The sequence below is a fragment of the Mytilus californianus genome, unplaced genomic scaffold (genome assembly GCF_021869535.1).
Source record: "Mytilus californianus isolate M0D057914Y unplaced genomic scaffold, xbMytCali1.0.p SCAF_3, whole genome shotgun sequence".
In the NCBI taxonomy this organism is placed as follows: domain Eukaryota; kingdom Metazoa; phylum Mollusca; class Bivalvia; order Mytilida; family Mytilidae; genus Mytilus; species Mytilus californianus.
This window is the reverse complement of record NW_026262679.1, coordinates 99,500,727-99,512,344: the sequence shown is the minus strand read 5'-3', so window position 1 is coordinate 99,512,344 and position 11,618 is coordinate 99,500,727. Positions and strand designations below refer to the sequence as shown.

Sequence of the window (11,618 nt, the reverse complement as noted above, 5' to 3'; positions counted from 1 at the left end):
AAATTAGCTGTTAACAAATTTTTGTAATTTTTCGAAATACTGAGATTTTCTACCCTAGGAATAAATAACCTAAGCTGTATTTTGCAAAACCTTTCGGAAGTTTGAGTCCTAAATGCTCATGAACTTCGTACTTTATTTGGCCTTTTTAACTGTTTTGATTCGAGCGTCACTGATGAATCTTTTGTAGACAAAACTCGCGTCTTGCGAATGAAAATTTTAATCCTGGTATCGATGATGAGATCATTGCTACAATATTAAATATAAACATATGCAAATTCGTTTAATATTTGTATGCATGTATTATATCATATAGCCTTTAAATGTACATGCAATATTATCTATGTGACTAGACTTGAAGATATGGGTTGATACATTTATTTATCAATGTTACAAAAACATTACATGTATCTAAACATAACATTTGAATTTCCATCAATCAAAACATTTCAATTTGAATACCAATTAAAATCCCATATAACATTATTAGAATCTAGTGGACGGAAATAATCTGGAGACCGCACTTACAGAGTAAGGCTATCATAACTTAATTTTCTTTATTCTTTTATCTTTTGTTTAGAGTGGAGTCGTTTTGTTCTCAATTTTTATTTTGTAATTGGTGACATCTCAGTCCTTAGTTTAGTTTTATGTCTCTCTCTTCTAAACAGAACATATTCCGTGTACAAATTCTACAAATTCTTTAGAATTACATAATTACACTCTTATTATTATTTTTACTATAGTTACAACGTAATGACTTCTTTAGTAAAACACAATTAACGTCGTTTAAGATCCTTTTGATAAGCTTAGTTCAAACGTATTTGTTATTCAAAAAAAGATAATAAAATTGGAATGTACAGTTATGCATGGAAATTCTAACAAGGGTTTCGGAAGCACGATTAAAAAAACAACTTTTATAAAGAAACTAAGGTTTCAACTCCCTCAGACAAAATTGGCCTTAGAAGGACTTGGCTATTATTTTAGGTCCTTTTTTATTATATAGCTCTTCAACTGTTTCGGTTCTTACACATCCTTGCCTTTCAAATATTCGGCTTTGAGCGTTCCTGATGAAGGTCAATCCAGAATTTATAACGTGTTGTTTTCATTTTTTATAAATGTGTCTCCCGAGACATAATAGCTTGAAAGTAGATATACACGTGTTGTTCTTTGATTTAATTAGCTTTTCGATTTTTGATGTTTGTCTTGTTATTATAGAATACAAAAAAATAAAGTCACCTGTAGTTGTTCACATTCTCGTCCTTTGGTCTCTGTTGGATATGAAGGCCGAACAATAGTCTGTAGTTGTTCATACCTTTGCCCTTTGGTCTCTGGTGGATAGTTGTGTCATTGGCATTCAGACCACATCTCCATATGTTTATATGAAATAGAACAGGTATATCCAACTAAGGTTATCTCCATCCTCCGTAGATGTTGAATATTATTTTAAATACATTTACATGAAGTATGAATGGAAAATTTACAATTAAGAATGTTTCATTAAAACTATACTACTACCTAACTACGTACTTGCTACTGACTGGTCAGTTGGTACCTTTGATGTGGGGACCGACAGTTATGCGCCCCCGATCCACAAGCCTATTAGATCCTATAACATGGGAGTTTTATTTTTGGGTAGATGGTACCTTCGGGGCCGACAGTTAACCATCTGCGCCACTGACCAATGAGACTATTAGCTCCTATAACATGAGAGTTTATCTGTGGACATATGGTACCTTCGAGGACTGACAGTTTACTATCGGAGCCACCGACCCATGAGACTATCAGTTTTATTTAGTCGACAGTTTATTTCTATCTAAAAACAATTTGGATTTATTTTTATATCAACATTTATGTAGGAGCTGAAATCAATGTCCATACGATTGAGGTTTTTTTTAAACTTTTTCATTTCATTCACATAATTACTTCTTTATAAATTATGATCTTATGAGTTGGACATATATATGTTTTTATGTAGATGTGTTTGTTTTAGGACTGAGCAGAATTAGTCGTTGTGAGATATCAAGATGAAGCTTGTGATTCTTTTCCTAGTTATAGGACTGGTCAAAACACAAGGTGATTATACAGTGTACATGTTTGGGTTATAGTATAAAACACACCTTCACTAGAGGCCATTGATGTGTAAACTGAGGTGATTAACTCACTAAATGAATTAAAGCCAGAAGGAAAAAATGGCTGACAAAAAATAGCTTCAGGCAATCTTGCTGGATTGAGTTGCAACCTTGCATAATTTCTAACTGAAAATTTACATTAGGAATATATCATTTGAATAGTGAAAAAATCCAAAAGAAAAATTCTGCCAGGAAGACTTAATAAACTCCTTATTTTTATTACAAATAAAAAAGAACATTGCAAAGATTTTTTAATACATACTTTTTTTCATGAAACATTTAAAACAATAGACCCATGTAAGATATGTACGTCATTGCAGAGGCTGTAAAGTTTATTGACGGAGACGAAAGATTTTTTTTTTTGTATTAAACACATCTATGTATTATATGTTGCCTCTAATATCTATTTGGAATTCTTTATGGAGTCAGATAAATAGAAATATTATTCTTACTGCTCCAGAGTATTTGCACATATTATTTAATTCTTGTGGCTGTTATGGAATGTTACGTTTCCAAACGTGTTATGTGCCAGTCTGCAAGGAACGAAAATTTAAAATGATCTACAGCAAAGACGTTCAATAGGATTTTACCATGACTATAGTTTTCCAACATAAAGGAACATGTATGATCTTTACTTAGTCCTAATACTTGTTCTGCAACTTAAAGGGACATGCATGATATCTTATCTAGTCCTAATACTGGTTCTCCAACTTAAAGGGACAACTGTAATGTATCTAGTCCTAATACTAGTTCTCCGTCTGAAAGGGACATATATCTTTTATCTAGTCCCAATACTAGTTCTACTTAAAGGGAAATTTATATTTTACCTAGTTCCAATACTAATTCCCCAGCATAAAGGGACATATATCTCTACTATAACCTATTCCTAATACTAGTTCTCCAGCTTCAACAAACATGTACATATATCTCTTACCTAGTTATGATACAAAATCTCAAACTTGAAAGGGGTATAAATCTTTCAAATGGACATACTAATATATATATATAGCTCTCTGAAAGTGGGAAACATTATGTTGGATATCCTATTATTATAATTCGCGCCCTTTATCTTTATAATTCTTCAGATTCGAATGATTTGCAAGACTTTAGACCTTCCAACGATGATTCCAGATCTTCCGATGAAGCAACAAACCAGAGTAGACTCGCAACAACCCGTAGATTTAATGCCCGTGGACAGTGGACAAACCGTAGAAATAACGTCGTTGGGGCCTGGAACAATCGTCAAACTCAAAATTTGGGACAAACTAGATTTCGGAGTCAAACTGGTAATCGGCCAATTATCAGGCCAGGATCGAGTATAAGGAATACTGCTATGAGGGAGAATACTCCAAGAAATTCGAGACAATTTGTCGATTCTTCATTAAGAAGAAGACAATCGTCAAGAACTTCACCTTTAAACGCGAGATCGAGATTTGGTTCCAGGCGAAGGGTGACGACAGATGGGTCTTTGTTCAGACGTATCGTGGTAAGACAAACAAGTCCTCCGTACAGATTAGTTTACAGATATGTACCAGTCCAGTCTAATCCTAACAGAGCTGTCCACTGAAATGATATTAAATCTGAAAAGTTACTATAAATGTGTAAATTGTGTTTATATTTTAGTTATCCCTATAAATTCAAGGAATATTGAGAATGCAAAAACAAACTTCAGTGTAAGCCAATCATACAATGGACTTTCATTTCAACAGTAAATAGCTCTTACAATCAGCAAAACTATACAGTTCTTACCCAAAATACAAAACAAAATAGCAGACCAGCAAATAGTATTGTTTCATCATACTTTTATTGATATGCGTATGGTAATGAGTAAACAGCTGCATTAAGCACCAAACAAATACAATGAAACAAGTTGAAAGCTTTGTACTAGTATGCGATGATTGTGTACTTACAATAAAAAAGAGAACACGCAACAGTTGTAGGTATTGAACTATTGCAGGTAGTCTTACAATCTGATTAAAATGCAGATCCTGTGTCCCAGCTTTGCTTACAAGGATCTGTGAACGCTCCGTTCTACCGAAGTACTGACTACTGACCTGATGATACCCCTGAGGAATGGTAGTCCACCAGCAGCGGTATCGACCCAGTGTTTACTGGCCAGATCCCGGGCAGTAGGGGCAAAGCTACATTAGAAAAAGTGGACCAAGACTAAGACTCATCACCTATATATATTCGACATGCATCCTTTTAGTACACGTGGTTGCCCAAGTTTTGTCAAATCTCGTTAGAGTCAAATTCGGAAGAGAAGTAAGAGAAACCTAAACAGAGGGAACGATTCGTCCCTCATCGCAACCAAAGATAGTATTCCTTTTTACAATTAGAGGAGTAGCTAAGGTAAAATGAAGACAAATGCACTTCAAAGTTTGGGGGTAGTCAGGGCCGGGCAGAAAATATTTTAGATCTGGATGTAAATGATTTAATCTACCGAAGTACTGACTACTGACCTGATGATACCCCTGAGGAATGGTAGTCCACCAGCAGCGGTATCGACCCAGTGCTGTAAAAATTGAAAACTTCATTTTACTAATTTCATGCGTCCGAAGCGCTTTTCTGGATTTACCTTCATCAGGAACGCTCAAAGTCGAATATTTGAAAACCAAGGATGTATAAGGATGTATAAGACCTGAAATATTTGAAGAGCCATATGACCAAAATGACCTAAAATAATAATTCATCTAAGGTCAACTTTGTCTGGGGGAGTTAAAAGCTTTAAAAGTTTCAGAACCTAACTATTATATCTATGTTTTATTTAATGTAGTCATGTATATGCAAGAACTATTTTCCATTGGACATTGAGCCAACACCTTTGAATCATAAACAACAGAAGGCATAATTTACATTTTTAAACTCGGTTTTGACAAATGTACAAAGTTACCTCTTTAATTCTATGAGGTTTTAATACAACATCCTTTTTCAGTCCCCGTAGTGAAAGAACTAGCTCTTACAAAAAGACTAGCAGAAATATACTTTTTAACTACAAACTTTCTATTGCCGACGTTGATGTTGAAAATAAAAATCTAAAGTTCTTGAAATCTTAAAATTCGATGTTCAGACGAATCATATCATATAGCCTTTTAATGTGCATTCAATATTACCTATGTGACTAGACTAGAAGATATGGGTTGATACATTTATTCATCAATGTTACAAAAACATTACATGTACCTTAACATAAAAATATGAATTTTCATTAATCACAACATTTTAATTTGAATATCAATTAAAACCCCATATAACATTATTTGAATCTAGTGGACGGAAATAATCTGGAGACCGCACTTACAGAGTAAGGCTATCATAACTTAATTTTCTTTATTTTTTGTTCTATTGTTTAGAGTGGGTCGTTTTGTTTTCAATTTTTATTTCGTAATAGGTGACATCTCAGTCCTTAGTTTGGTTTTATGTCTCTCTCTTCTACATAGAACATATTCCGTGTCTGTATACTATAAAATCTTAAGAATTACATAAATACACTTTTATTATCATTATTACTATGTTTACTTCTGAATAACATATTCTACTTTTTCACTCAAGTAAAAAATTAATTAACGGCATTTAAGATCATATTGTTGAGCTTATTTCAAAAGTGTTTATTATTTATAAAAAATGATAACCCAAACAGAAAAATAAATGAACAAATTGCTTTCAAATCGTATTCAAATCTCTTTCAAATCGTGATTATGCGATTTGTTAGTATCATTTGCTTGTGATTCATTAAACAAATTATAAACAAATCAGAATTTGCCAAATTCCCTAAAACTGATTTTTTTGTGATTTCTTTCAATTGTATGATTTGTAAGCAATTTGTTTCTGTTTTTGCGTGATTTCTTTATGATTTGTTTACTTAGAATATTGTATGAAGTGATTTGAAAGAGATTTGTTAACTTAGTTAGCTAAAATGATGCGATTTCGTTATGATTTGTTTACTTAAAATATCATATGAAATGATTTGAAAATGATTTGTTAACTTTGTTAGCTATCATGATGTGATTCATTGATGATTTGCTACAATGAATAAAATGTTAATGCATTCAAATTTTCTTTGTTTATCTATCTCTCTGACTTCCGGTTAAGATCAAATTCAAATTTCAAATACTGTTCTATATTAACTGCACAAAGAAGGTTGCAAGATATGGAGTTGTACTATCAATGATGAGAGTGGTAAGGAATATCAGTTATTTATTTATAATTTCACTCATTCAATTAATACTATTTAACATGTAAAAGGTGTGAAATTTTTAAATTCAGAAACTGTGCATTTAAGTATCTCGATTAAATTTTGTACTGCCAGGAATAATTTTCAAAATAAAAATGTGTAAAAGATGTGTAAACAGATCGAGACATGCAATTAAAGACTAGCTTCCCGAGCCAGCAGACAAAATTCACTGGCAAGTTTCATGTTTTAATTTTTCATGTTTACTGGCCAGATCCCGGGCAGTAGGGGCAAAGCTACATTAGAAAAAGTGGACCAAGACTAAGACTCATCACCTATATATATTCGACATGCATCCTTTTAGTACACGTGGTTGCCCAAGTTTTGTCAAATCTCGTTAGAGTCAAATTCGGAAGAGAAGTAAGAGAAACCTAAACAGAGGGAACGATTCGTCCCTCATCGCAACCAAAGATAGTATTCCTTTTTACAATTAGAGGAGTAGCTAAGGTAAAATGAAGACAAATGCACTTCAAAGTTTGGGGGTAGTCAGGGCCGGGCAGAAAATATTTTAGATCTGGATGTAAATGATTTAATCTGTGAATTGATGATTGATGCAAATTTATTGACGATTTGCTTGTGATTTGCTTGAGGTAGAAATATATGATTTACTTGTGATTTGTTAAAGATCTGATAACAATTTGTTTATAATTTCTTCATAATTTGAAAACAATTTGTTTGTGATTTGCTTGAGGTAGGAATATGATTTACTTCTGATTTGTTAAAGATTTGATAACAATTTCTTTACAATTTCTTTACAATTTGAAAACAATTTGTTTGTGATTTGCTTGAAGTAGGAAAGCAATGATCTCTGATTTGTTAATGATTTCAAAACAATTTCTTGACAATTTGTTTGTGATTTGCTTATGAAGTGGAAGCAATTTGTTCGTGATTTGTTGTTGTGATTTGTTAGCTCATTTGCATGTAAAATTTTATCACTTTCAAATCATAAAGAAATCATACGATTTGGTTATCATTTGTTACCATGATTTGTTCCTCAATTTTTTTTTGTTTGGGAACATTTGAATGTACAATTATGCATGGAAATTCCAATAATGGTTTCGGAAACAAGATTTAAAAAAAAAAATTTTATAAATCTGTCTCCCGAGATATAATGGCTTGAAAGTGAATATACACTTGTTGTTTTTTTATTTAATTAGCTTTTAGATTTTCGATGTTTGTCTTGTTATTATAAAATAAAATAATAAGGTCACCTGTAGTTGTTCACATCCTCGTCCTTTGGTCTTTGCTGGATATGAAGGCCGTTTATTAATCTGTAGTGGTTCATACCTTTGCCCTTTGGTCTCTAGCGGTTTGTTGTTCATTGGCATGCAGATCACATCTCCATATTTATAATTAAGAATTTTTCATTAAACTTATACTACTACCTAACTACTGGCTACTGACTGGGCGGTTGGTACCTTGAATGTGGGGACCAAAAATTAAATTTCTGCGCCGCCGATCCATGATACTTTTAGCTCCTATAGCATGGGGGTTTTATTTCTGGGCGGATGGTACCTTCGGGAGGGACAGATAACCATCTGCACCAACGACCCGTAAGCCTTTCAGCTCCTATAACATTGGAGTTTTATTTCTGTGCGTATGATACCTTCCGGGACCGACAGTTAACCATCTGTGCCATTGACAATTGATACTATTAGCTCCTATAAAATGAGAGTTTTATTTTTGGCAGATGGCACCTTCGGGGACTGACAGTTAACTATCTGCGCCATCGGCCAACGAGACTATTACGTCTATAGCATGGGTGTTTTATTTGGTCGACAGTTTATAAAATTGAGAATGTAAATGGGGAATGTGTCAAAGAGACAACAACCCCACCAAAGAGCAAAACACAGCCGAAGGCCACAAATGGGTCTTCAACACAGCGAGAAAATCCCGCACCCGGAGGCGGACTTCAGCCGACCCAAACAAAAATGTGTACTAGTTCAATGAAAATGGACGTCACACTAAACTCCAAAACATATAATAAACTAGAATTTAAAAACATACAAGACTAACAAAGGCCAGAGGCTCCTGACTTGGGACAGGCACATAAATGCGGCGGGGTTAAACATGTTTTGCGGATCTCAAACCTCCCCCGATACCTCTAGCCAATGTATAATAAACAAACACACAGCAATACGCACAGTAAAACTCAGTTTAAAAGAAGTTCGAGTCCGATGTCAGAATAGGCAACAAGAAAAATTAAGCAAAATGACAATGATACATAAATTAACAAAGGACTACTAGCAGATACTGACATGCCAGCTCCAGACCTCAATCAAACTGATTGAAAGATTATGTCTTCATATCTAAAAACTATTTTGAATTTATTATTATATTTACCATTATGTAGCAGCTAAAATCAATGTTCATACGATTGAGGGCTTTGTAAACTTTTCCATTTCATATACATAATAACTTCTTTATGATTTGTGATCTTATGGTCTGGACATATATACGTTATTATGTAGATGTGTTTGTTTTAGGACCGAGACGAATTGATCGTTGAGTGTTGTCAAGATGAAGCTTGTTATTCTTTTCCTAGTCATAGTACTGGTCAAAACACAAGGTGATTATACAGTATACATGTTTGGGTAAAGTATAAAACACACCTAACCTAGAGGTCATTGATGTGTAAAATGAGGCTATAAACTCACAAACTAAATTGGAGCCAGAAAGAAAAAAAATACCGAAATAAAACAGCTTCAGGTAAACTTTGCTGGATCGGGTTGAAACCTTGCATATTTTCTTAACTGCAAATTGACAAAAGGAATTTATCATTTTGATAATGTAAATGTCCAAAACAGACTACTGGCAGGAACGCTTACCTCTTTATTCTTATTACACATAAAGAAGAACAATGCTTTGATTTTCAAAAATACACATTTTTTCATGAAACATTTCCAACTATAGACACATATACGTCATTGCAGAGTCTGTAAATACGTCATTGCAGAGACTGTATATACGTCATTGCAGAGACTGTAAATTTTATTGTCGAAGACGAAAGATTGTTTTGTATTAAACATATCTATGTATTATATGAAGCCTTTTTAAAATTTATTTGAAAATCTTCATGGAATCAGATAAATAGAAATATCATTATTACTGCTCACAGTTATTACATTATCATTTGGCTTTTATTGATTGTTACGTTTCAAAATGTGTTGTGTTCTATTTTGCAAGGAACGATAATTTCAAATGTCATTAGCTGCATCAAAGACGCTCAATATGATTTTACTATGGTAATGTTTTGACACCAAGTACATGTATGATATTTTACTTAGTCCTTATACTGGTTTTCCCACTTAAAGGGACATATATAATTTATCTAGTCATAATACTAGTTTTCTAACTTAAAAACATGTATCTCTAACAATGTACCTAGTCATAAAACTAGTTCTCTAAGTTAAAGACATGCATCTCTAACAATGTACCTAGTCATAAAACTAGTTCTCTAAGTTAAAGACATGCATCTCTTACAATGTACCTAGTCCTAATACAAGTTCTCTAACTTAAAGACATGTATCTCTTACAATGTACATAGTCCCAATACTAGTTCTCTCACTTTAAGACATGTATCTCTTACAATGTACATAGTTCTAATACTAGTTTTCTATCTTAAAAAACATGTATCTCTTACAAATGTACATAGTCCTAATGCTTGTTCTCAAATTTAAAGGAACATATGTGTTTACCAAGTCCTAATACTAGATCTCCACATTAAAGTGACATATGTGTTTTATCTGGTCCGAATACCAGTTCTCTAACTTAAAGGGATTTATATGTTTACCTAGTTCCAATACTAGTTCTCAAACTTAAAGGGACATATATCTCTAATATAACCTATTCCTAATACTAGTTCTCCAACTTCAACAGATATGTTCATATATCTCTTACCTAGTTCTAATACTAGTTCTCCCACTTTAAAGGGGTATACATCTTTAAATGGACATACTTATATATTTATATAGCTCTCTGAAAATAAGAAATATAATTTGTGATATCCTATTGTTATAATTCCCGCCCGTGTATCTTTATAATTCTTCAGATTCGAAAGATTTGTCAGACTTAAGATCTTCAAACGATGATTCCGGATCTTCCGATGCAGGAACAGACCCGAGCAGACCCTCAACAACCCGTAAAATTAATGCCCGTGAACAGTCGACAAACCGTAGAATTAATGCCCCTGAACAGTCATCAACCCGTAGAATTAATGCCCGTGAACAGTCGACAAACCGTAGAATTAATGCCCGTGAACAGTCAACAACCCGTAGAATTAATTCCCGCGAACAGTCGACAAACCGTAGAACTAATTCTCGTGAACAGCCAACAACCCGTAGAATTAATGCTCGTGAACAGTCGACAAACCGTAGAAATAACGTCGTTGGGACCTGGAATAACCGTCAAACTCGAAATTTGGGACAAGCTGCTTCTCGGAGTCAAACTGGTGCTCGAGCAATTATCAGGCCAGGATCGAGTGTAGGGAATAATGCTATGAGAAGATCAGGGTTTCGAATACGTGGACAGGACAATAACAGAAATACAAACAGACTAACCCAAACAAATACAAACAGATTAACTCATTCAAACACCTTCCGTTCTGGTAGAACCAATAGGAGGCAAGCTGGTAGAAATATTGCAACAAGGTTACCCAGACCAGACTTTAGGGGAAGAACACGGCCATCGTGGAACCGCCCTGGTATAGGTCGGACAACTCTTAACAGGAGACCCAACTGGCAGTCAAACAGAAGATTTTCAACCATGAGACGTCAACCTTTTCGCCAAAACTCCCGACAAAGAGCGAGAAATACTTCAAGAAATTCTTCATTAAGAAGAAGACAATCGTCAAGAACATCCCCTTTCAACGCGAGATCGAGATTTGGTACCAGGCGAAGTATGACGACAGATGGGTCTTTGTTTACACGTATCGTTGTAAGACAAACAAGTCCGCCATACAGATTAGTTTACAGATATGTACCAGTCTAATCTAATGCTAACAGAGCTGTTCGCTGAAGTGACGTAACATCCTAAAAGTTACTATAAATGTGTAAATTGTGATTCTATTTTAGTTATTCCTTTAAATTTCTACAGGAATATTAAGAATGCCAAAAAAAAAAAAATAAAACATAAACAGTCAATGGCTCTTAAAAGCAACAAAGCTAAACAGTTATAATTCAAAATAATAAAACAATATAACAGACCAGCAAATGGTATTGTTTCATCATACTTTTATAACTTGCGTATGATAATGAGTAAGC

The 11,618-nt window shown here is 33.8% G+C and overlaps 1 protein-coding gene across 6 annotated transcripts; it reads left to right on the top strand.

Annotated features, from left to right (window-relative positions):
• The first annotated feature begins 480 nt into the window (after positions 1–480).
• Positions 481–11,418, top strand: LOC127735536 (uncharacterized). 6 transcript variants are annotated; one of them, XR_007998440.1, is made up of 3 exons: positions 481–528; positions 1,988–2,070; positions 3,212–4,057. XR_007998440.1 is itself a non-coding variant. In XM_052245748.1 (3 exons), the coding sequence occupies exons 2-3, from the start codon at positions 8,878–8,880 to the stop codon at positions 11,344–11,346; spliced, it is 987 nt and encodes a 328-aa protein (XP_052101708.1). In that variant the 5' UTR covers positions 481–528; positions 8,844–8,877; the 3' UTR covers positions 11,347–11,418. The 6 variants fall into 6 exon arrangements, 5 of the variants coding, with proteins under 5 accessions (XP_052101708.1, XP_052101712.1, XP_052101709.1 ...); XM_052245748.1 differs by lacking the exons at positions 1,988–2,070; positions 3,212–4,057 and adding exons at positions 8,844–8,926; positions 10,409–11,418; XM_052245752.1 differs by lacking the exons at positions 1,988–2,070; positions 3,212–4,057 and adding exons at positions 8,829–8,926; positions 10,409–11,418.
• The last annotated feature ends 200 nt before the right edge of the window (positions 11,419–11,618 follow it).